Source organism: Schistocerca nitens, chromosome 3 (genome assembly GCF_023898315.1).
Source record: "Schistocerca nitens isolate TAMUIC-IGC-003100 chromosome 3, iqSchNite1.1, whole genome shotgun sequence".
In the NCBI taxonomy this organism is placed as follows: domain Eukaryota; kingdom Metazoa; phylum Arthropoda; class Insecta; order Orthoptera; family Acrididae; genus Schistocerca; species Schistocerca nitens.
Window position 1 is genome coordinate 516,895,016 of NC_064616.1, and position 27,533 is coordinate 516,922,548.

Sequence of the window (27,533 nt, forward strand, 5' to 3'; positions counted from 1 at the left end):
TACAGAATGGCGCACCCACAGACTGCGTTGTCTTCTATATCTTTCACATCACTTGCAGCGCCATCTGTTGTTGAAAATTGTAACTACTGTAATTTCGAAAGTTTGTCCGCCTGAAAATGTACTGTTGTCCCAAGCATATTGCAACAAACAGTGTATTTCTATCGCTGCTCGTTTAGTTTTTATTGCCGTTTCAAATATACCGGTCATTTTTGAAACACCCTGTATGTATGTGTGTTTAAGCGCATGTAACACCTACCCACCTTCGGTGTCCTGATTTCCTGTCACATCCCAGATTGTTCATTTCCACATGATTGCTCCATGATGATAACCTTCCAGGAATTCCTTACCTTCTACTTTACCTCATTTTCCTTACCAAGGCCCCTTTCCAGTAAGAAAATCCTTATTATGGATGAAGGAGAAACTATCTGCAGTCTCAAAACTTTATGACTACACCTTTTTTGCTGCAGAGAGAAACTCCACTGTTATTGTGATGAGCCATAATTATTACATGACAGAAGATCTCAGTCAACTATTTTACACATTGACATTGACATACAATCCCTTTTATAGAATCCGGTCCCAGAAGTCCAACATGACCTTGAGTGCCTGCTCAAATCCTAAGTTCCATTACGTACCAACTATTCAGTACATTTATTGTGTGGTGATTGGTTATTTTTATTTATTCTGTTGTGTATATTCCACCAAGGCTTTTCTGATACTATAAAAATTCTATACTTACTGAAGTTTTTGTAATTTAGTTCTTACTTGTATAAAACCTAATACACGAGATAGGTTAGAACTATGAAGCATTTATTGAAAAAGATGCTGTAGCCATTCAACTCTAGTAGTTTACAGGAAAACGTTACTGAAGTGGAAGCACTGTGTTACATTTTGTGCAGGTTGGAATTTCAGAAAATTATGTTTGGATTTATATGCATTTTCACAAAGTTCTTTTGGCTGAAAGCACATTGTGTGCCAAGGGAATTGATTGTTTATTCTTAGTGTACCATAGCTGCCCAGGTATTGTTGCATACTGGAATGGTAATGATGCAGTAGTGTAGTTCAAACAGTTGTTGCATGTTTGGAAATATTTGTGATGCTTTACTTTTCTGAGGTCAACAAGTAAGAGCCCTTCGGTAGTACTTGTTTTCACTTCCAACTGGTCTTGGATTTTATATAATTTTTAGCTATTGTGGCTTTTTCAGGACTATCTGCACTTTGGGAACGTAATGCAGTTTCCATGTTCATTCAGAACTTTTTTTGAGTGTAAGATTACTTACTTTCTTTCATTTTTTCTCTGAATGGTACATTTTATATTAGTTTGGGAAGAAAGAAAGCTGAAATACTATAGATACAAGCCATGTTGGTGTTTTGGTTGCTTTCCCTAAACTCTGATAATGTTTAATTTATCCACTTGTTTTCTTTGTGATATACTTATCTCCCAAGCCATCCGCTATAAAAAATGATATGTAAAAACAAATACTGCTAATAATAGTATGAGGAACAACAACTCGTGCCATTGAGCTGTGCCTGCAGTATTCACAATGCCATCATTCTCATGGCAGTCTTTGGTAGGAAATAAAAGCCCTATGCTGTTAGTATGAGAAGTTGTGAATGTAGCGCTCTTGATATTGCACTTCGAGTTTTTGCACTGACATTCTAGGAAAGAAAAGTGTGAATTAAGTGAATGTAGTGGCAGCTAGTGACAGTGAATGACTAAATGGTATTGTGTCTTTCAGCACATAATGACTTTTCATCTGAGGAGGCATTGTGGAATGAAGATAGTATTGGTGACAGGAGTGAACTATAATCATAATTCAGTAGATATAGGAAGTTACAACACTAGAACATTACACTGAGGTGACAAAAGTCTAGGAGACCTCCAAATATCATGTTGGACTTCCTTTTGCCCGATGTGGTGCAGCAACTTGATGTGGCATGGACTCAGCAAGTTCTTAGAAGTCCCCTGTAGAAATATTCAACGATGCTGCCCCTGTAGCTTTCCAGAATTGCGAAAGTGTTGCCAGTGCTGGTTTTTGTGCACAAGCTGACCTCTAAATTATGTCCCATAAATGTTCAGTGTGATTCATGTCGGGTGATCTAGGTGGCTGAATCATTCACTAAAATTGTCAAGAATGTTCTTCAAACCAGTCACAAACAATTGTGGTCGTTGACATGACATTGTTGTTTTGGAACGTGAAGTCCATGAATGGCTGCAAATGGTCTTCAAGTAGCCAAACATAACTGTTTCCAGTCAATGATCAGTTCATTTGGACCAGAGAACCTAGTCCATTCCATGTAAATACAGCCCACACCATTGTGGAGACACCACCAACTTGAATCATGGCTTGTTGACAACTTAGGTCCATGGCTTTGTGAGGTCTGCAGCACACTTGAACTCTACCATCAGCTCTTACCAACTGAAATTGTGACTCATCTGTCCAGGCCACAGTTTCCAGTTGTCTACGGTCCGACTGATCTGTTCACGAGCCTAGGAGAGGCACTGCTGGTGATGTCATTCTGTTAGCGAAGGCACCTGCATCAGTTGTCTGCTGCCATAGCCCATTGACACCAAATTTTGCCATGCTGTCCTAACGGATACATTCAATGTATGTCCCACATTGATTTCTACAATTATTTCATGCAGTGTTGCTTTTTTTCCCCCATTGACAACTCTTCACAAATGCCGCTGCTCTCAGTTGTTAAGTGAAGGCCGTTGGCCACTACATTGTCCATGGCGAGAGGTAATGCCTGAAATTTGGTATTCTTGGCACACTCTTGACACTGTGCATTTTGGAATATTCAGTTCCCTAATGATTTCCAAAATGGAATGTCCCATGTATCTAGCTCCAACTACCATTCTGCATTCAAAGTCTGTTAATTCCTGTCATGCAGACATAATCATGTCGAAAACTTTTTCACATGAATCCCCTGAGTACAGATAACCGCTCTGCCAATGCACTGCTCTCTCATAACTTATGTATGCGGTACTACCGCCACCTGGATATGTGCATATCGCTATCATAGGACGTTACCTATAGAGGCAGCATGACTCAGTATTTATGAAGGCACTTCCAATGACATGTTGATTCCATGACATGTCAAATTGCTGCACAATGCCGAGCAAAAGAGGTCCAACACAGTACTGGGAGGTGTCCTATGACTCTTGTCACCTCAGTGTAGTTTCTGCTGGTTTCTTGCCAGCATATGACTGCTGGAAGAGGGGGTATGGTGGGCACGATTCAAAAGGTTATAGGAAATGTCCTGGTGGGCTGAAATTACTTGTTGTACTTACTCAGATTGCTCAGTCAGAAGAGTGCTGCCTTTTATGAGCAAGTATCTAGAATTGAATTGTTTCTAAGACTCACTTGTAATCTGTCAGAAAGTTTGAATATACTGTTATGTTTTCTACAGATATATTATCTCAAGGAAAGAGGAGTTGAACTTATGACTATCAAACTATGGCTTATGTCTGTTGCAAAAACATATAAAGGACATCAAATGTGCACTGAAATACTTTCATAATACGAGACGAACTGCTATCTATGAACGCAATGACTCCTGAGAAGGGCACTTGTGAGAAGACAGACGTGATATCCTGTCCTCAAGCTCCCATGCTGCATTCAAATGGGACTTGCCCATATACTTTGAAGACATTGCAAAATTTCATGATGGTGGAAAATCCAAGTTGAAAAGTATGCAGCTCTAACAATAATAGCCTATCAAACGCTTTAATGCAGGAGTCCTGAGCAAATGAAATACATTCACAAAATTAGGGTTATATTCAGCAAATATTTTTTTTTTTCTGTTATGGGTGAAGAATGGAATGCTAACACCCAAACCTAGATGCAACCAGTGAGACTTTGAATGGTTTACTTGAGTGTTATGGAAGGTAGGAACCAAAGAAGACTAGATAGGGCAGCAGTTAGAAATGACAGAATTTTCGGAGAGGAAAGCAACAAACTACAGGAATAGAGAGAATGTAAGAGGATGCAGGGAACAGCATCATCTGTTATAAGACTGGTTTGTTCAGGAGTAAAATTGAGGGTAAATAAAGTACATTATGGGGAAAAAGGAAAGGGATAGTGGTGAAATGGAAATTTTTGTTACTGTAGGCCCAAAGGATATTTGCAACTGAGACCAATGGGTATTTCAAGAAAGTGAAGGTACTGATGAGATAGTGAGCCTACTGTGACAGGCTACATCCACGTATCTGAAAACTACGGCAAAGAGATGGACAGTGTAGACATTGTTAGTGGTAGACAAGTTAAATCTTTGAAAGTGATGCAAAACTGTTTGTAGAAAGTAAGGGAAGGTTATATAGAGTCTGAAACTGAAACAGGCAATACTCAATTTTATATGAAAACTCTCTGTTGCTTGGGGGATGAATAACGATAGGTTCCAATAGAGCAAACAGATATGGCAACAACTCTGACAAAATCACTGTAATTGACTTTAAGGTACTGTTGAATGTGGTAATTTCCAAAAGGATGAAGGTCTTTATTGGAGTCAGCCTTTTGAAGGGATGTAAATAATAATGTTGTGAGTGTGGGATGGACATTTATGATTATTTCTTAATTGTTATGGAAATGATGATTTGATGGTATAACAGGTAAAGTGATAGTGCATGGCAGCACACAATTCATCAATGAACAGTGTGGGGGCTTGACCTGTGTAGATGTTGTTTATGTCTGACAGCAGTTTAAGGTTATGATGGGTATGGGTCTGTGTGTCATCTCTCATTGCTTTTCAAGGAGGAGATGGTAAGTTTGAATAGACACTCCACCTAGCCAATGATGATTTTAATTTATGTAGTATTTTAATAACTTGGGTGGTTGCTGTGCGGCTATAGTATATTAAATTGTAGGTACCACTTGTTTTGTAATTTCAGGGGAATATGATGCAAGGATGCGTGTTCTTATTCGTCATGTTGCTGCTGAGCTTATGGTTCCCCAACAGATTGTTGATGAGTGTGAGGAAGCTGTTGTCGAGTGCTTTACTGAAGAGTTCAGAGGAATGTCTGAGTATGTACACTGTTGCATTCTGTTAGTTTAATTATGATAATGTTAGGCTTTTTTAGTTTAATGTTGCAGCAGTTAATCAAAGTAAGTTGATTGTGGATGGAAAAGATTTATAGTATAAGTTCCTGAAATAGTAGTACTCTCTGTTCACAGTGACAAAAATGAAACCTGTATGTTTAAGAGGGTAATCCCAAAAGTAAGATCTCCTATTTTTTTGTAGGTACATAGACCTGTTTATTTCTACAGTGGTTTACATCAGTTTACAGCTTGAACATTTAGCTATTTTTCAACATAATCACAATTTCTGTCGATGCATTTTTGTAGACACTGTGGCATTTTTTGTGTGCCCATGTCGTACCAGCTCACCGCCATGCTGTTCAGAAAGTTATGAAACTCTTCTTTCACCTCATCATCGGAGCTGAATCGCTTTCCGGCCAAATGTTCTTTTAACCTAGGGAGCAGGTGATAGTCACTGGGCGTCAAGTCAGGACTATAGGGTGGGTGGGTGATTATGTTCCACTGAAACTGTTGCAGGAGAGCAACGGTTTGCCGAGCGATGTGTGGGCGAGCGTTGTCATGGAGAATGTGTACGCCCTTGTTCAACATTCCTGTTCTCTGGTTCTGAATTGCCCGTTTGAGTTTTTTTCAGAGTCTCACAGTACCTGTCAGCATTAACTGTGGTCCCAGTGATTCAGCTCCGATGACGAGGTGAAAGAAGAGGTTCATAACTTTCTAAACAGCATGGTGGCGAGCTGGTATGACATGGGCATACAAAAAACTGCCACAGTGTCTACAAAAATGCATCAACAGAAATGGTCATTATGTCGAAAAATAGCTAAATGTTCAAGCTGTGGACTTATGTAAACCATCGTAGAAATAAACAGGTCTATGTACTTACAAAAAAATAGGAGACCTTACTTTTGAGATTACCCTCATATTTTACAATAACACAAATAAGTTATACCATTCACATTATTAAGGATCTGTCAGAGCATGTTAGCATGCAACCTTTTTTTAAACCTTGAACTGTGTCCTTATCTGTGACAAGTTTCAGAAAAAAATAAGTGCAGTGCAGTGGACAGAGCCGGTGTAAGGCTCAAGTGACCCAAGCCACCACTTGGGGCAACAGGCTGAGAGAGGGTGCCGGAGGCCCCCCAACTGAAAGTTTTCCATGCAGGATGTATCACAATTAGTAATTAAAACTGCCATGGGTGAAAGTGTACGGGGTGGGGGGTGGGGGAGAGAGAAGAGGGGAGGGCACCAAATGATAAGTCTTGGGTGGAAAAATGTTCTTGAACTGGCCCTGGCAGTGGTTGAGGAGGGAGTTTACTACGGTCATGTTCTCACATTATGACTGAAGGCAAAGTAGGTGCCTCTGGAAATAGTTTTGAACATTAGAAGCAATGAGTGCAGATATGTGTGGACTTTTTTGCAGCATTAGTCTCATTTATTTTGTATTAATTTTTATAGATGACATTTCCTGGGAAAATGCAAAACACATCTGTTGAAAATTAACTGCCTGCTACCACTTAGGTGGTCGATTTTGGTGAAACTTGTCACAGTGCAATAATACAAGTTAAGATTGAAAAACCGTCATCTACTAATATACCTTGACAAATAGATACCTAAAAATGCAGGCATGCATGGTTTTTTTGTGTGACAATAGTAGATTAGTTACCTGCTGCTCTTCACATTTCAAAATCTGTTGAATTATTTGAACCCGTCTAACAGGTTTGCAAAAATATTATGTTTTCTCAAAATTCACCTACACATCTCACTAGTTTCTTGATTTGCAGTTTTTTAATATAAAAGTTATCTGTCTTAAATAGCAGTCACAGTAAGTGTTCATGTTGCAGACTGCATGCCATATGAGGAGAGAGAGCAGTTAAAAGTCTGGTGACATGTCTGGGAAGGTAGAGGGAAAAGTGTTTGAACATATCCACATGGACTTAGTAACAATAATATACAAAATTATTACTGTGTATCATTCTGTATTTCATGTGTTTTTCAGAATAAAAGCTAAAACTAGTTTGAGTATAACAACCAAAGTGTATTGCATTAGGGTGGACACAAATTGCATATTGTTTTCTGGCATACACTGATCAGCCCAAGAGAAGAGATGAATTGTATGGTGATGATTCTGGACAGTCAGTAATCAAAGATTTATGAAATGTATTATGTTATATGTATATAAAAAGAAAGACCATCGTACATTTAATGAAGAATTATGTATGAGAAAGCTTTGTGCACAATAGGTGCAACATCTTTTTTCCTTAAGGGCACAAAAATGCTGAGGTCATAAATATCCAGTATGACATTTATTGTTGACTAAAAACAAATCCAAAAACAATTTTTCAGCAAAGACCAGTGAGAAGGGCATCATCTCAGTCATGCCAGAGAATTTCAATCAAATTACAGCCTCTACCAGTCAGGATACAACTACCTATCTTCAGAGAATAATTTATGAAAGGAGCAGTTAGCACTTCAGTTTGACCAATAATGAAATTAACAACCAAGTCATTATGAAATCTACAACACCATGTTGCAGAATCTCACCAATTGTGCTAAATGAGTCCGAAATTTTTGGGCCGTTTAGGAAGAGTCCAGTTGATTTTGTGACTTGCTTGTTTACCACTTCATGCCAGAAACAAGAGTGTAAAAAAGTCAGGTTTGAAGTGGGTGGCCGTGAAGCAGAAAGGGAGAAATCAGTTTTATCTTCCAGGAAAGCTGTGACTAGTGTTTCCTAGAATGTTTTTTATTTTATTTATGTATTCATCCAGGGATCATCTTACAGTGCTATAGGATTTGTTGCCATAATATAATGAAACATCTAATTCAAAATATATGTATACGTAGAATATTTAAGTGTGTTTTTATGAGGATAAGACAGGTAGTTGTTTGAGGCCTTGCTGAAAGAATCGTGCAAACATTTGCCTGAAATGATTCAGAAAACCTAAATCAGGATGACCAGATAGAGCCAACTCGATCTTCCCTAATATGCGAGTGTGTTAACAAACGCACTACCTCAAAACAAGAGTCTGTCACTGCACCCACTATGGACACAGGTGACTCTTGGACCACAGACATCCTGTTATGCCTCTTGCTCTCCCTCCAGTCTGTTCAGATAACTGACTCCACTCAGGCAAACACGCAACCCCAAGCATTGGACAGAAATGTGGAAACATAAAAACACAACATATTACCATGCCTTAGACAATGATGAAGCCTGTTGGCATTCAGAACAGCTTCCAGTGATATCAGACTGGATAAATGTAGGTCCTGTATGGTTTTCAAGAGAATTTTATATCCTTCTTCCTTCAAAATAATGGCAAGTTTAGGTAATGATGATGGAGGTGGTGGATGATTGCACACCCTTCTCTCCAAAGTAGACCACGAAGGCTCAGTAATTTTGAGATCTGATGAGTGGTGGCAGGGGAGATGCGATAATTCATCCATGTGCTCACAAAACCAGTTCTCTATGATGCAAGCTGTGTGAACAGGGGGCCTGCCATTTTGGAACACAGCATCGCCATTGGGGAATGAACATTGTATCATGGGATGGACCTGTTCAGCCAAAATGGTCACATAATCATTGGCAGTAATGCAACCTTGCAGAGTAACCTTGGAGTCCAGGGAATACTATGATATGGCTGCCCAAATAATCACCAAACCCCTACTTATTTCACTCATGGTACATAAACTTGGCCAGAAGTTGGAAACCGTGCGAAACAAGGATCATCCGACCAGATGACATTCTTCCATTGCTCCATAATTCAGGTTTTATGGTTTTGGCACCGTGTTTATCTGTTATGGGTATTTGCATCACTGATGAGTGGTTTTGGAATTCCAGTTTGCTGTGCAATTCCTTGCGTATGGAGTTCCCTTCAGGTTGTTTTGGTTCTGACAGGATTCACGAGTGTGACATTCAGTTCGGCAGTGACTTGTGCAGCTGTTGTCCCCTTACTTTTTGTCACTATCCTATTCAATAACCATCCACCACAGTCTGTCAGCACACACATTATTCCGCGTTGTGACTTAGCAGATGTTCCCGCTTTCCCAGTATGCAGTATAACTTTTGGTACAGTACCTCTTGAAGCAACAAACACTTCAGCTACCTTTGTTATGGAAGCACCCATGATATGAGCACCAACAATTTGCATGTTTGTATTCACTTAGGTCCAACATAATGCACTGATGACTACACAGAACACTTTTCTGACCACATGTGACACTTGCAATGTGTTGAGGACATTGCATTTCTCATAGTGTTTCCATATGTTTGTCCGACCTCCGTATATCTCTTTCCATCCTAGCCCACACGATCATGCAGGTTCAGTTTTAAATTAGTTGTGGCTCAACTTCGTCATTTTTCTGTGTCACTCTGGACTGCAACAGTTGTGTGAGTTCCCAGCTTCCATATGGCAGCTGTCTTGTGTAATATTGTGACTGCCATAGTGCAACAGGTCATTTTAAACTTCAATGAGAAGACAAAGCTTTGTGTCGCCAAGATAAATACAATTTGTTTTCCCATATTTGGTTATTTTAAGGCAATTCCTGCATTATTCTAGACTGAGAATGTTTCTTATAATATATGTGAGGTGTCTAAGTACACACATGCATGACATGCTAATTTGATTTTGTATGTGTGTTTATTTTGATTAGCATGATCATGTTAGCAATTTCTTGAACAAACTATCACCATGAGGATTGTTTCAGTATTTTTGCCTGATTCTACAGGTCATAACATGTGGAAATTGCTACACATATCAGATAATGGTGTAAGAAATTTGTTCTCAGGATGTAAAAGCTTTGCATTGTGATCATGTGTTGTAATGCAATAGGGTGTTGTAATTTCCCCTTTCCTTATTAACCACTACTCTGAGTTTTCTAAGTAACCTTTAATTGTGTAGTATGCATTACAGCGAAGTATGTTTTTTGATAGAAAATGCAGTTTAGAGTTTTTTTGTTTGTTTTTCTGTGGTAAATACCAGGTGGTTACAATTAAACTTTCCCTATTTAACACGTTATAGGATGGAAACTAATTGCAGTACGAGTACCGAACTTAATAGCATTAACGTCCAGAGTATGGGTTGCACGATTTCCATGGATCACAGCACCATTGTTGAGTTCAACTATGGCCACCAGGTGCTCTGATCAGTCATCGTGATTCATACTCACACACACCTGACCAGTTGCATTGCACTTGTTGACATGTCAACATGAGCTTGGACAAAAGGAGCAGGGCACTATTGGTGAAACTCTATTATCAAAATGAGAGTAATGCTGTAGCTGCACTTTGAGAATATCGCTGGCTGAAAGGATTACAGAAGGGTCATCTTTCTCCACGTGCTGTGTGCACAGCATGATGAAGTAGTTCAAATCAACAAGAGTATTGGACGTTGTTCCGGGAAGAGGCTGGCGACTGGTTGCACCACAGGTGGCTGATGAAATCGCTGTTGCTATGGCGGACAATGCTGCATGCAATTTCTGATCATCAAGCAGTTCACGTGGTGTGTCATGACAGTTGAATATCCTGTGGTCCAATGTACACAAGGTGCTTCGAACCATTCTCAAATGGTATCCATACAAGATCCGTATCATACAGCAGCTTGCACCACAGAACACACGACAACATGTTGACTTCACCCTCCACTTTCTTGCAAGGACTGAAGTTGATGAGGGCTGGCCCTGGACCATCCTATGGACAGGCGAACGGAATTTTTCTTTGATGGATGAGGTGAACACACGGAATTGCCGAGTGTGGGGATTTTCACCTCCAGTCACTGTGCATGAAGTTCCTCTGTATGATAAATGTGTCACTGTATGGCGTGGCTTCACAGCTAGGTCCATCATTGGCCCATTCTTTTTTTGAATAGGTTGGCACTCAAGGACCGAAGACATGCAGTGTGACTGGCCATCATTACTGCAATTGCTTTGCCAGCATGTCGTACCCACCCTACAGGAGAGAGACGCATTGAACTCAACAGTTTCCATTCAAGATGGGGCCTCAACGCATGTTGCTTGTGAAGTTCACCTGCTTCTCCAAAACACATTTGGAAGTGATCAAAATATCAGCTGATCGTTTCAAAATGCTTGGCTGGCACAATCACTTGATCTCACTCCCGGTGATTTCTGGTTGTGGGGCTACCTGAAGGACAGGGGTTACCAGGGGAACATTCATACATGTGCTGATATGAAGGTAGCATACCTATGGATATGCTTCATTCTGCTGTTCAGAATGCAACCCTGCGCTTTCAGACTCTTCTGGACACTAATCGGTGCTATATTGAACCCCTTTTGTAGCAGTAATGGTACCAGTATGTAATGGTATGATGTACCATAGCAGCACATTAAAAGCATTTCAGTTGATTCTGCATTATTTCTCTTCTCCATGTCCGTGAAAATTATGCTACCAAGTTTGGTACTTCTATGGCAATTAGTTTCTGTGTTATAATATGTTACATAGGGAAAGCTTAATTTTAACCACCCAGTACAAGTGCAAACTAGCTCTTGGACCATGAATCAGTACGGTGTGTAGCTAAATTCCCTTTACAGACTTCAGTGACAAGTTCCTCACACAAAAAAAGGAAAACCTGTCTTGTAAACATGGGCTGTAAAATGAATACCTTAAGAGCTATGACCACTTATTCATCTTTGATACTCTGAAACACATCTCTTTGACTGCAAGCTCTTTACTTTCCATATTTTGGGAGGAGGTAGTATGGACCAAAACAAGGAAAAAAGTTCATTAAACATTGACTCTAAAATGAATACTTCGCACACTTTAAGAACTATGAGCAGTTGCTCATAATCATTACTGTGAAACGCACATCTTCTATTGAATAAGTGCTCATAGGCGTTTTTTCTTATTGTGGTGTAAGGAACTCGGTCCTCAAAGTTACACTCTGTATAGAATTATTAGTGTGACACTTGGCTATGTTTTCCCTGATATGCACAAAAGGGTTACATGAAAGAGAAACTTCTTATTGATTATTTTGCAGAAGGCAAAACAGTAACTGGGAAAGACTACCTACACAAGTGTTCCTGATCAGCTGGAAGAAAAATGATAGAGATGAGTCCTGTATTGTGAAAGAAAAGAATGCCCTTTCATGAGAATGGATCACAAACCCAGAAGGGTGCCACAGTATCAAAACAGAGATCTGAAGTGAAAATTTTTTAAATGTCCGTACTGTTAACCAGAGTTGGCACTTATATCTGAATGATCCAGAAATTTGTGGTTGGAGAAGGTTTAGAGGTCGTGGAATTTGGATACCTTGCAGAATCACTTTTCATGTTGGGAGCTCCTCACTGGAAAAATACTGGAAATAGTGGATTGGGCGAAGAAGGGCCATTCTTTTTACAGTTGTTCATTACCAGGCTCAGAAAATTTCATTATGCCCTCATGCATAAAGGCTTTCAAAGCACAGTAGCTGCATTGCAGTTGTTGTTGTTGTGGTCTTCAGTCCTGAGACTGGTTTGATGCAGCTCTCCTTGCTACTCTATCCTGTGCAAGTTTCTTCATCTCCCAGTACCTACTGCAGCTCACAGTTAGTTGGAGTTAGACATATGAATTAGAAATGATATGTTTTAGGCGGAAACAACCATGTTTTGTCCACCTGGCAGAACCAAAAAATGAACATGGGTACTAAATTACTAGTAATGTCTGAATTGCAACTTGTCCTCTCTTAAGTCTCAAGTCTTTAGGGATGTAAAAAAAAAAGAACAGTGAGAATGTTAAACTGCATTTATACTGTACATCAGTTCTCTATTGTTGCTTGGTTGTAAAATGGCAGGGTTCATTATAAAATGAGACTTCGTTCTTAATCCAGTGCCATACCATAGATTGTCAGTGCTGTGTATACACCAGCATGTTCTGCAGTCAATTTTCTCGTGAAGATGAAACCATGTGTCCAACCCTTACACGTTTGTGAGAACTGTTTTAATAATAATTGTGTTGGAAGTCATGACTATCAGGCACATGTGGGGGCAAATGTAATTAAAGACATTATAGTCACAAGATATTTATCATACTCTGAAGCTACAAAAATACAGATGACTAAAATTATGTTTAACAGAAAGGATTGCTCACTGTAGAGTTAAAAAGTGAATCCAGCATTCTTTTTCTTGCAACTGCATTTGCAGTGGTTAACTTGCAATAAAATCAAATCAAATGCAGTACTTTGTGTAGGTGGTGTTGGATAGCTTTTAGATATTTAAGAAACATCACCGCATACTTAAACAATAACTACACCCATGTAATTATACAGTGAAATTTCGTCAAAGTCAAATGTCTAGTTGCAGACAAGTATATTTCACAAACTACATGTTGACACCTACAACACACATAGAAAAGTTAAGAAATTTGGCTGCTGCCATTGCATCTTCTCCATCCCCATTATCGAAAAATGTGTAAGGAAGAGCTAAAGTACTATAAGGACTAGTTTGAAGACATCAGATTGTTTTTCACTGGTCTTGCATGGAAAAATAGGTGAAAATAAAAGTACAAATGACTTTTGCTTGGGGAATCAGTTTGATCCTTTTACAAATGCTAAAAATGCTCACTGTCACATGATCCTACCCCAAAAAAAGATATGGAGGAAAACAAAATAAAATCTCACTACTACATGTGCTCCTGTTTCGCTAAGGAATGTAAATGGGAGGAAGGAACAGGTGAAAGAACTCATCCTTGTAACACAAGGTACACCCTTGTGCTTGTGTTTACAAGAAAATATGTTTTAAATTATTTTACATGTGTCTGTAATGACTTTATGCAGTCCGCACAGAGACGACTACCATAACGGAAATAATACCACACCTCAGCTCTCCCCTCACCACCAACTTAATAGTTGTGGCTGTGTTGATGCAAGTGCATCACAAGGGTGGATCTTCCCCATATCTGTACTCTCATGAATAAATAAACCATGAAGCTCTCACAAAACTAACTGTACAGATCTCCTGCCCATTCCTCCTATGTGTGAATTTTAATGCACTAAAATGCTGACATCCTCCAAGTCAGAGCATGGAGTGTTAGATCCCATTATCTGGTGTGTTGGTTACAAAATTTAAAAAGAGAAGTGGATGTGTTGAGGTTAGATACAATGGGATATTTCCAGAGGCAGATGAAGACTCTGACCATAATCTGTTGTATATAAGTTACAGATCAAAACTGAAGAAACTGGGAAAGGTAGGAAATTAAGGAGAGAGGACCTGGATAAATTGAAAGAACCAGAAGTTGTTAAAAATTTAAAAGGGGGCATAAGACAACAGTTGACAGAAAGTGGAGAAAGGTATACAACAGAAGATAAACAGGTATCTTTGAGAGATGAAATAGTGAAGGCAGTAAAGGTTTAAACAATATTGAATTTATCTGATGAAAGGCTTTCAGAGATGAAATAGTGAAGGCAGTAAAGGTTCAAACAATATTGGATTTATCTGATGAAAGGAGAAAATATAAAGTGGGCAGAAGGGTATACATACATCTGAAAACTGAGAATATTATAAAGGACAAAATGGCAAAGTAGGAATGGCTAGAGAAGAAATACAAAGCAGAAGTAGTATCCATGACTATGGGAAATATAGGTGTGACCAAAGGAAAAATAGAGAGAGGTTTGGTGGAAACAGAAGAATCATGATTATTAAGGGATCAAATGGCCAGCTAGTACTAAATAAAGAGTGGAAGCCTAGAAGGTGAAAGGAGGAAGAAGTACATAATAGAATATCTATACAAGGGAAACAAATTTGAAGACAGTATTACAGGAAGGGAAAAAGAGTAAATAAAGATTATTTGCAGGATGTGTACTGCTAAAAGAATTTGACAGTACACTTAAAGATGTAAGTTGAAATGAGGTCCATGAGATAAATGCCGTTCCCTTGGAATTATTTAAATTGTTGGAAGAGTTAGCCATGACAAAACTTTCCCACTTGGTATGCCAGATATGAGACAAATGAAATACCTGTACTTCAAGAAGACTAAGAATTCCAGTGCAAAAAAAGGCAGATAGTGACAGGTGCAAATATTACTGAACTATCAGTTTAATAAGACTTGGTTGCTAAATAATGACACTAATTATTTACTGAAAAATCTGACCTGAGGCAAAATCAGTCTTGGTTCCAGAGGAAGATAGGTTTAAGAAGGCAAATATGTGTTCATACCATTTGTAGATTTTCCAGAAAATTTTTGAAAATCTTATCTTGAATATTTTCTTTGAAATTCAGAAGGTACCAGGGGCAAAACAAGGGAAGGTAAAGGATATCTACAAAATGTGCAGAAACCAGACTGCAGTTACATGAATCAGGCATGAAAAGGAAGCTGTATTTGAGAAGGGAGTGTGACTGTGTCATAGGCTGTCCTAATAGTAGGTTACACTAGGTACGCAGAAATTGAGAGACTTGCCCAGAATAGACTAGTGTGAAAACTTGCATCAGAATGAAGACCACAACAACAATAATATGCTTTTGGGCTCTGCTGCCACCTGCTCTAGGTGCTGAGATATTGGGAGCCTGTTGAGCCTATCGGCAGATATGTCTGTTGAACATGGGCCAAATCCTACTGTGTAGTACTGGTAGAGGATAATATCACCAGCATCTTGTTACCCATGTTTATTTGTTGTAGATGTGTACAGTATATCCCACTGATGATGGGCTGTATGCCAGATTACTGGTCTGTAAAATAAATGCTTTTGAAGTTCAGCTCAGGGTGTACAACAAAATGTCCTTTGTCAAAATAATCAACACAGTTCAGAAGCCAGTCAGTTCCATTTTCAGTCAGGAACAGGCCTCTGGCTCTGCGAACTTTCAAGTGCACATCAACTGCTATTGAGACTTCCAGTTGAGTTGGATACAGTGTCATTGTGTTATTAAGGAGAACAAGATGAGACTGTGGCAGGAATTCCAAACTTCATAAATTATTCCACAAAGTCTTCATTTGGTGTGAAGACCATCATGAGAGATTCATGGAGGGGTGTAAAGTGCTTGGTAATGCTATAATAGGAAAATGTATTATTCAAACCAGCAAGAGAGACATTACCCCAACCATGAAGAATAGTTCACTCAAATTACTGCCTGTACCAACTGGGATCTAGGTTTTTGTCTTCATAGCATAACTACTATAAGGAGCAGTTGGCACACATAAGTTCAGCCAGTAATGAAATTGATAGCTCATGACAGAATCCCCTACAACATGTTGCAGTATCTTATTGGTTTTGCAAGATGGAATCTAAAATTTTAAACTTAACTTGGGGATCAGGACAAATGCTCTCAGTGGATAGAAGCCATTTTAATTCCATTCCTCAAATCTTATATGAAATATACACACTAAAGCTGTTACCATTCCCTCAGTACCTGTCTAAGGAAGAACTGTGACCAGAAGATTACCCATCACCTTTCTGGGTTGTAGAATCCAGGATACTCATTGGTTGTTCTCAGTGTAGCTTCTGAAGATATCTGTCCACCATTGATAACATGATCCCATTTAAAGCTGCTGTACAGAAGGCCTCCTTGTGCATCCATTATGTAATACATGTCTCTCTGACCTCCTCCAAATCATATAGTCATCAGGACAGCGGCATGATCAGGACGTATTGGTGTGACCATTTATTTAATACCCTTAGGGATTTCCGGGGAAGTTACCCTACATTTTCACTGTCCTGTCTCTCCCAGGTTATTTTAGTTGCCAAATGGATGATGTCACAGAAAACCACTTAGAACAAGAGAATTGTGTCCCGCATTGTAGTATTTGAAGTGTGCCCATCTGTGCAATAGGTGTTAATAGACTGATATCCACAATAAGGAGCCCCATTCAGTGCTCATTATGGGTGGAAGATTTTTCTTTTCAACTTTCACATTTTTATTAGTTCATTTTCTTGTCTGTCTGTCCATCTCGTGCAATTTCTTCAGCAGATTTCAAACTTATTTCCTGATGAGGTAGAGACTTGCAATTTTAAACATAGCTCAGAACTGGATGAGAATGCAATGTGCAATATGAACTTTTTTTTGTCTATCTGATCCATGTAGCTCCCATAGAAGTTGGGGTGGGGCTAGAGGTGAAAAGGATTGGTAAGGCCCGACACCTCGGCTGCCGTGGAGGACTGGGATGTGACGCAGGTAGTATCAGAACACATTCCAGGTGACATGCATAGAACTCAATGACACCCACTAGATGGACTTCTACATCTGTGAACGCTAATATCACCTCTGCAGCACTGGTCTCACAGTGCCACACCAACCTTGCTGGCCAGTTAGCACCCATGGCCACCATATAAAGCAAGCCCCACCATGGCTCCCCCTTCAGTTGTGTATTCACTGTGCCCTTGTATTGTTCTTATTACACACAATTGATTTGGTCTGATATTTTGCTACATTGTTGGTTTTTGCTCTTGGGTTATACACTCCTGGAAATTGAAATAAGAACACCGTGAATTCATTGTCCCAGGAAGGGGAAACTTTATTGACACATTCCTGGGGTCAGATACATCACATGATCACACTGACAGAACCACAGGCACATAGACACAGGCAACAGAGCATGCACAATGTCGGCACTAGTACAGTGTATATCCACCTTTCGCAGCAATGCAGGCTGCTATTCTCCCATGGAGACGATCGTAGAGATGCTGGATGTAGTCCTGTGGAACGGCTTGCCATGCCATTTCCACCTGGTGCCTCAGTTGGACCAGCGGTCGTGCTGGACGTGCAGACCGCGTGAGACGACGCTTCATCCAGTCCCAAACATGCTCAATGGGGGACAGATCCGGAGATCTTGCTGGCCAGGGTAGTTGACTTACACCTTCTAGAGCACGTTGGGTGGCACGGGATACGTGCGGACGTGCATTGTCCTGTTGGAACAGCAAGTTCCCTTGCCGGTCTAGGAATGGTAGAACGATGGGTTTGATGACGGTTTGGATGTACCGTGCACTATTGAGTGTCCCCTCGACGATCACCAGTGGTGTACGGCCAGTGTAGGAGATCGCTCCCCACACCATGATGCCGGGTGTTGGCCCTGTGTGCCTCGGTCGTATGCAGTCCTGATTGTGGCGCTCACCTGCACGGCGCCAAACACGCATACGACCATCATTGGCACCAAGGCAGAAGCGACTCTCATCGCTGAAGACGACACGTCTCCATTCGTCCCTCCATTCACGCCTGTCGCGACACCACTGGAGGCGGGCTGCACGATGTTGGGGCGTGAGCGGAAGACGGCCTAACGGTGTGCAGGACCGTAGCCCAGCCTCATGGAGACGGTTGCGAATGGTCCTCGCCGATACCCCAGGAGCAACAGTGTCCCTAATTTGCTGGGAAGTGGCGGTGCGGTCCCCTACGGCACTGCGCAGGATCCTACGGTCTTGGCGTGCATCTGTGCGTCGCTGCGGTCCGGTCCCAGGTCGACGGGCACGTGCACCTTCCGCCGACCACTGGCGACAACATCGATGTACTGTGGAGACCTCACGCCCCACGTGTTGAGCAATTCGGCGGTACGTCCACCCGACCTCCCGCATGCCCACTATACGCCCTCGCTCAAAGTCCGTCAACTGCACATACGGTTCACGTCCACGCTGTCGCGGCATGCTACCAGTGTTAAAGACTGCGATGGAGCTCCGTATGCCACGGCAAACTGGCTGACACTGATGGCGGCGGTGCACAAATGCTGCGCAGCTAGCGCCATTCGACGGCCAACACCGCAGTTCCTGGTGTGTCCGCTGTGCCGTGCGTGTGATCATTGCTTGTACAGCCCTCTCGCAGTGTCCGGAGCAAGTATGGTGGGTCTGACACACCGGTGTCAATGTGTTCTTTTTTCCATTTCCAGGAGTGTATATTTGTACTTTATTATCGTGCCGTGCTGTTTCCATTGTCTGTGTTCCTCTTCTTGTTGTCCTACTGTTCACATTTGGCTAACCACTGTTGACAGCCCACGACTGGTCATCCAGTCTGTCTTATAATCTCTTCAAAATGTTTAGTCTAACACATTTTTAAATCAGGCTAAAAAGTATAAAATAATTTCTCTTAACCCCCATACAGATTCCTAACCCCAGATGCCCATAATCCTGAAAATTAGTGAGAACTTTCAAAGGGTGTCAAAATACTTGTAAGATTTATAATGAAAAAAGTGCGATGCATGCTATACATAACTGATGCATGAATAGTTCACCTCATAACTATTTATATGTTGTATGCGCCCAACATTTTTCATTATAAATCTTACAATTACATATTAATGTGACCACTGCCTATGTTTGATTAAATGTGCAATAAACATTCACAGATGGTAGGCGGCAGCACTTGCAGTGGAGGGTATACGAGGTGTGTTCAAAAAGTAAGGTAACTTAATATTTTTGTGAAAAATATTTATTTACTTATCGATATTCATGCTGTCCCCTTCAAAATAATCCCCCTCAGATACAATACACTTGCGTCAATGCTTCTTGCAATCCTCGAAGCACTTCTCTTAAGGACTTTTTGGTACAGCATTGAGTACTTCCTGCGATGCAGTTTTTATTTCCTCAATCGTTGAGAATCTTCATCCTTTAATAGGCGTCTCTCGGGGGGCCAAATCCGGTGAATATGGTGGCTGAGGCTTGATTGTCGTTTTTTTTTGTTTTTTTTTTTTTTTTTTTTGGCCAAAAAATCTCTCTCAAGCAACAGTGAATGAACAGGTGAATTGTCATGATGCAAAAACCTTGAATTGTTTTCCACAATTCTGGACATTTTTTGCATATTGCTTCTTGCAGACGGCACGTAACTTCAAGGTAATATGCCTTATTGACCATATGACCTTGAGGCAAAAATTCATGATGCACTATACCACGGTAATTTGGAGGGGGGGGAAAAAAAACAGTGAGCAAAACTTTGATATTTGATCGAACTTGGCATGCTTTTTTCGGTCTTTGCTCTCCAGGATTCATACATTGGGCTTTGGTTTTGACATCATAACCATAAACCCATGTTTCGTCACCAGTTATGACCCTTTTGAGCAAATCATCATTGACATCATTCAAGAGCTCCTGAGTGACGCTCATGTAATGGTTCTTCTGCTCAAAATTGAGAAGTTTTGGAACAAACTTCACTGACACACATCTCATTGCCCAAAACATGTAAAAAAAATTGCACAACATGAGCCAACCGATATGCCAACATCCTCAGCAACTTCTCTTATGGTAATTCGACGATTTTCCAAAACAATTTTCTTCACATCTTCGATGTTATCATCTGTTGTTGATGTGCTGGGGCGTCCAGAGCAGGTTCGTCATTAGCATCATCTCAGCCATCTTGGAAGAGCTTGCATCACATATAAACTTTTTTTTTTACTTAGAGCAGACTCACCATATGCCACTGTCAACATGCCAATATTGCAACTGCATGTCTACGTAGTGGTGACAGGAAGCTTTTTCAGATGAATGAATTTTTATTCTTCACTGGACAGATGGTCATTGACATGTACAGTGTGAACTGTCAGAAAGCAAACACCCTGCAACAGTCATTGGAGCGGTCCTGGCCAGAGAAGGGAGTATTATGGTCTGGGGAATGTTTTTGTGGCAGTCCGTGAGTGATCTCTTCATTCTGGAATTCACCATAGAGCAACCTAAGTATACATCTATTCTTGGGGACCATGTCCACCCTTCCATGCAGTTTCAAACATTGGAAAATCCAGGATTGGATAACAACAGTATTATAAAAAGGATGTATTGCTACTCACCATGTAGTAGAGATGTTGAGTCAGAGATAGGCACAACCAAAAGACTGTTATACAACGAAGCTTTCGGCCAGAAGGCATTCCTCTGAATTAAACAACTTATACAAAACGTTTGCGCAGAAGCAACTCACACAAACATGATCACTGTGTCTGGCTGCTGAGGCCAGTCTGGCATTTGTCACTTGTGTGAATGTGTGTTGCCTAATTTGGATGAAGTCCTACATGCAGTTTGTTTTTTCTCAGCATGACGGCACCTACCATAAGGACAGTATAATGTTTCGCACAGCTCGCAGTATACCTGCATGATTCGAAGAGCACTAGGATGAGTTTATCACACTCCTCTGACCACGAAACTCCCCAGATTCAAACCCAATTGAGAATCTGTGGGATCACCTCATTTGGGCTGTTCGCACCATGGATCATCTACCAAGAAGCAGCTTGCCATGGCATTGGAGTCAGCATGGCTCCACATCTCAGTCGGTACCTTCCAGAACCTCATTGACACATTTACTGCATGTCTCGTAGTGGTCTGCACTGCAAAAGTTGGTTATTCAGGCTTTTGACAGATGGTCGCATTAATCTGACTGGACAGTGTATTTTCCTAGCTATTAGAAATTCATAATCATAAATTTTCAGGCTAACTGTGTGAGGTTAGGAACTGGTATGGGCCTAGGAGAAATTATTTTATACTTATTACACCAACTCAAAAACTTTTATATTAAATATTTGTTTATTTAAATAATTATTTATCATTGCTGAAATGAGAACAGAAACACAGTTCTAAATTTTAATGGTATAAGATTTCAAAGTGTCACTTTGGATGATGAATTTGCTAGCCAGGCTCTGCAAGCATAATCCCTCAAAGCATGCCCCATTTTAAAATATGTAATTGACAAGATATGTGCAGAAGACCAAACTCATCTATGCAGTGTTATAGAACCTTTGTAATGTCTCAATTTTATTGTGGTTACATGGTGTGTGGATTTAATTGGTCATCCAATCTGATAGTCCTTGATGTAGTTCACCATGAGAGAATTAGGTTGGAGTCTTAGGTGTTGGTGATCTATCCTGTTCCCACCCTTTACACAGAGGCTAGTAAGTCTAGTAAGCTGCTACTTTATGTCAAGCAGCATGCCCTCATGATGCAGCAATTATATACGTATTATATCATCTTTGTATGTCAGGCACATGCTCATCATAAAGTTTGCTTGACTGTTTGGGGAGCATTATCTTAATGACTACTTACGAGCAAAGAGGCCTTCTGTAATGTATGTGAAGAGCTATCCTTAATCTACTCACCATTAAGATGACACACACAGTTACAGACAGGCACAATGATAAGGCTGTTACATTTTGTTTTTGGCCAAAGCCTTCTTCAGAAAAAGAAAACACACACACACACACACACACACACACACACACACACACACACACAATGGGCATCTCCAGCAGCTTGGACCAGAATGCCATTCCAGTCCAAGCTGCCCAAGATAAGATTGTGTGTGTTTGTGTTTGTGTTTCCTGAAGAAAGCTTTGGCACGGGTGAGAGAGAGAGAGAGAGAGAGAGAGAGAGAGAGAGAGAGAGATTCTAACCTGGAGATTAATCTTATAGAATTGGATGTGGCAGACATTAATGTATTACATCAAGGCTGGATGAAATATCCACCTTGGCTTCTTGACAAGTACAAAGTTGTTAGAAATTTAACTTAAAAATAGAGTTTGCAATGTTATGTTTTAAAGCATCTTTTGAGGATGTTTTAAAGAACCACCGCAGTTTGCACTGGTGAACCTGAGTAAACTACTGAGTAATTTTCTCTGGCTGTATATTCAGGATTTGCCTGACAAACAAATTCATGGTGTAAAACTATACAATCCTGAAAGCACTATGACAGATGGGGCATGGTGGAAGGAAGAACCTTCCCATTTGCTCATATTATTTCATTGCCTTCCAAATAATCAGTAGATACACCCAAGAGAGAAATTATTCCAAGGATTCATGAGTTCCTTCTCCTGGTGTAGGAATGGGTGATGTACTTAGGGAAATGAGGAAGCTGAGTTAGTATCAAGCGGACATGTTGGAGGGACGTTACAGTAAAATGTGTCATTCCCTGGAAGCTTTTGAAACAGGAGGAATGGGCTTATGGGAGTAGCATAGGTGTCTACAAAAGGAGAGGGGGGCAGCAAAAGGGGGCTGTTGCTCCCTCCTGGAATCTGCGTAGAGGCTTTTTATTTATTATGGAATCTGCATAGAGGCTTATTATTTATTACAGAACCCTCCCAAATTTCTAGCAATGATTGTCTCAGTGCCACTGATCAACAGGTTAACATTGCTTGGTGTGACAGTAAACACTGTGACTTCAACAGTGACTACGTATCTGGGGATTTTTTGATAAATTATTCTGAGTCCTTGACACAGTGGCAGTTTCAGCAGTATTTTGCTGTCAAGATGGATGTGAACCTTCACTGAACATTATCTAATGAAATCCAAATTGCTGCTATAATAGTTCGGTGGTTTTTATTGCTATGGATACATTTTGGCTAGATAGCCATCCCCAGACCATCTGCAAAATTTGCACCACATTTTTATTTTAGTTTATTATAATGTTGGTTATTGTATTCTCAGATACACAAATTTTGCACTTAGTCCATATATCATCAGTGGACGGTGTCATACAGTGTAACAATTACACTTGGGATGGGTTACTTATTATGTTTGGGGCTATTGGCATGGTACCTGTGGACCAATTGAAACAGTTTGCTACATTCAGTTGGAAGGAAACCATAGTTATACTCACATGAAGTATAACATTTTGTATTCATGTAATGATTTCTAACATCGAATATGAACATTTGATTACTCATATCTACATCTGTGGACTGTATGATCACACTTACTACGTTTAAGGTTATTGTTTGAAAATGTACATAATGCTCCTAAACTAGTCATTACAGAGAAATGACTATTGTCACAACTGTGATGGCTATGGAAGAAAATAAAAAAAAAAAATCTTATGGTTCATCATGAGTGTCTACTGCATAATTTGCCTTTGTAACATAACAGAAAAGCCTGGGCTTTTAATTAATTTTATTTTGTAAATCCAGTTTCTCATACTCTCACTTTTTTGCAACTTTAATTAGGTCTTCTTGGCTGTATACTTTAATTATCCTTGCTTTGGTGATTAGTCAGTATATGACTATGGCCATATGGGCAAGAATCAACACCGCAAATCCAGAAGTCCAACATTCGTTCCTCTGTTGGCTCGTTTTGTGTCACATATGCAAAATTCCAAGTTTCATGATGGTACTTGTTTCAGGGAACAGGTGGAAGAAGTGAAACAACGACATCAGAGTAAGAAATATAAACGTTACATGATGATAGGCTTGGCAACAATTGGTGGTGGTACACTACTTGGATTGAGTGGAGGTCTGGCAGCACCACTTATTGGAGCAGGTGTTGGAACAATTCTTGGGGGTGCAAGTGCGGCAGCCATTGGGTCAGCAGCAGGGGCAGCTGTCATTGGGTCTCTTTTTGGACTAGCAGGAGCAGGACTTACAGGTAATAATAAATCTCTAAAGTAATAAAAATTTAAATGTTATACTGAAATACAAAATAGAATATAGACATTGTTTTTGTACCTACTGAAAGAAAGAAATTGGTTGTACTATAGTGAAAATGTGAAATGGTTCATATTGGTGTATTTGATATCTGCCTGAAAATAATTTATGAGGAGGGCAAACTATGGCTAGAATTTCACAAATTACCATGGGAATACCTAGGTACTAAATGGCAGTTGGGGCATTGAGTCATTTGTTATGTAAATGCAAGAATTAATTCATTGGACCCCCTGTATGGAAATGGTTCTGGACTGAAGACACAGATGGAAGGGGAAACTGCCTGTCTCAGTAAGACGTGTGAAGTTAGATGAAAGATGAATAAAGTAATATTTGTAGAAACACTCTTAATAGATATATGAATATCTAGAGCTTATCTCCAAATAATAAATTAGAGCGTATGAAATTGTTTTGTATCTACCGGAGCAGATGTTTATTGAGCCACAGTGAAAATAAGTGGACTGCACAATGAGACTACTGTGGCAATAAATATGAACCGGTAAATAGAGTCCAATGAGAGTAACAAAGTTTATATAACCCCTAGAGAATCCAGAACATCTGAGGAATTGGATAAATGGCAATGTGAAAGAAATGAGGGTCATACAAAACTATGCGCGAGACACTAGAAAGGAAATAATGGTAATCACAAGACTACCCTGTATTAATCTGAGAGACGAAATGTAATATGATTTTCTGCTGTATCCTCTACAGGCCTCTTCATCTCCAAATAACTACTGCAACCTACATCCTTCAACATCTGTGTACTATATTCATCTTTGGGTCTCCCTGTACAATTTTTGCTGCCCCACTTCTCTCCAGTACTAAATTCGTGATCCCTTGATGTCTTAGAATGTGTCCTGTCAACTGATCCTTTCTTCTAGTCTGGTTGTACCACAATTTTCTTTTCTCCTCAATTCTGTTCATTTCCTCTTCATTATCACATGATCCACCTGTCTAATATTTATCATCCTTCTGTACCACCACATTTCAAAAGCTTTTATTCTCTTCTTGTGTAAACTGTTTATCATCCCTGTTTTACGTACATACATGACTACACTCCATACAGGTACTTTCAGAAAAGACTTCCTAACACTTCTTCAGAAACACTTTTCTTGCCATTGCAAGTCTGCATTTTATATCCTATCTACTTTGGCCATAATCAGTTATTTTGCTGTCCAAATAGCAAAACTCATGTACTACTTTGTCTCATTTCTAAATCTAATCCCCTCGGCATCACCTGATTTGATTTGACCATGCTCCATTCCATTCCATTCAGCTCATCTTCCAAGTCCTTTGCTGTCTCTGACAGAATTACTATGTCAGTGGCAAACCTCAAAGCTTTTATTGCTTCTCTCTTGACTTTATTTTGTACACCAAAGTATTCTTTGGTTTTTACTCTCTTTTGTATGCTTCATTTACTGCATTTTTATATTTTCTCCTGTCATCAGTTAAATTCAATATTTCCTGTTTTATCTAACAATTTCTACTAGGCCTGTTTGATCCTCTGCTGCCTTCACTATATTCTCTCTCAAAACTCTCCATTCATCTTCTACTATATTCCATTTCCCTGTTCTTGTCTGTTTTTGCCTAATTCTGCCACTGACACTTTCAACAACCTTTGGTTCTTTCAACTTATCCAGGTCCCATCTCCATAATTTTTTACCTTTTAGCAATTTCTTCAATTTTAATCAACGGTTCGTAACCAATACTTAGTGGTCAGAGTCCGCATCTTCCCAGGGAAACGTCTTACAATTTAAAATTCGGTTATGAAATCTGTGTCTTACCATTATATAATCAATCTGAAATGTTCCAGTGTCCCCAGGTCTATACCACGTATACAACCATTTTTCATGATTCTTAAACCAAGTGTAAGTGATGATTAAATTAGGCTCATGTAAAATTCTACCAGGTGACTTCCACTTTCATTCCATAGTCCCAGTCCAGATTCATCTACTGCTTTTCCTTCTCTTCCTCTTCCTACTAACGAATTTTCCAGTCTCCCTTTACTACTAAATTTTTGTCTCCCTTAACTATCTGAATAATTTCTTTTTTCTCATCATACATTTCTTCAGTCTGCTAATTATCTGCAGAGCTAGTTTGCATATGAACTTGCACTACTGTGGTGAGTGTAGGCTTCATGTCTGTCATGGCAACAATAACACATTCACTACACTGTTCATAGTAGCTTACCTGCATTCATATTTTCTTATTCATTATTAAACCTACTCCTGCATTACCCCTATTGATTTTGTATTTATAACCCTGTATTCACCAGACCAGAAGTCCTGTTCCTCCTGCCACAATCCTTCACTAACTCTTGTTATATATAACTTTAAGGTATCCATTTCCATTCTTAACTTTCTAACTTACCTGCCGAATTTAGGGATCTAACATTTCATGCTCCAATTCATAGAATGCTAGTTTTGTTGGCATCATCCTCCTGAGTAGTCCTCCACATGGAGATCTGGATGGGGGATTATTTTACCTCTGAATATTTTACCTAAGAAGATCCCATCATCATTTAACCATACAGTAGAGCAACATGTCCTTGGGAAAAATTATGGCTGCAGTTTCCTCTTGCTTTCAGCCATTCCAGTACCGGCACAGCAAGGCTGTTTTGGTTCATATTACAAGATCATATCAGTCAATCATCCATACTGTCGCCCCTGCAACTACTGAATCCTGCCGCTCTTCAGGAACCATGTGTTTGTCTGGCCTCTCAACAGATACCCCTCTGTTTTGTCTGCGTGTACATTATAGCTGTCTGTATCTCTGAGACATGCAAGCCTCCCCACCAGATCCATGGTTCTTGGATGTGTGTGTGTGTTTTTTATCTCCCTCAAAAGTGATCAAAGGTGGAGACCCCTAGAGAAAATGGACAATACAATTCCTTTCCATTACATATGTTCCAAAGACTGTATAGTGATTTGGGTGAGGTCATGCCTAAAGAAAATTAATGTTTGAGCAAATTAGAGTTTAATATGATACTGTAAATTCTTGGAATGCTTACAAATGTTGATTTGGTTGTTTGATGGTGTGAATGTAGTGTATTTTTTTGTAAGTAACACTGAAAGTATTTAAAGTCATGTAATGAAAAATAATAAATATTGTTATAGTTTCTGCATCTAAATCTGGTATTCTTTCTGTGTGAAGTGATCCGATTGATATTAACACTTTGGCATTTACTTCCAACTGACAATACAAGTAGTTTTGTC

The 27,533-nt window shown here is 39.9% G+C and overlaps 1 protein-coding gene across 1 annotated transcript in view; it reads left to right on the forward strand.

Annotated features, from left to right (window-relative positions):
• LOC126249642 (transmembrane and coiled-coil domain-containing protein 4-like) overlaps window positions 1-27,533 on the forward strand; it is a 135,289-nt gene that overhangs the window by 27,722 nt on the left and 80,034 nt on the right. Inside the window, exons 4-5 of the mRNA XM_049951320.1 lie at window positions 4,892-5,024; window positions 24,021-24,262. Coding sequence (XP_049807277.1) covers window positions 4,892-5,024; window positions 24,021-24,262 — 375 coding nt within the window. The remainder of the gene's footprint in view (window positions 1-4,891; window positions 5,025-24,020; window positions 24,263-27,533) is intronic.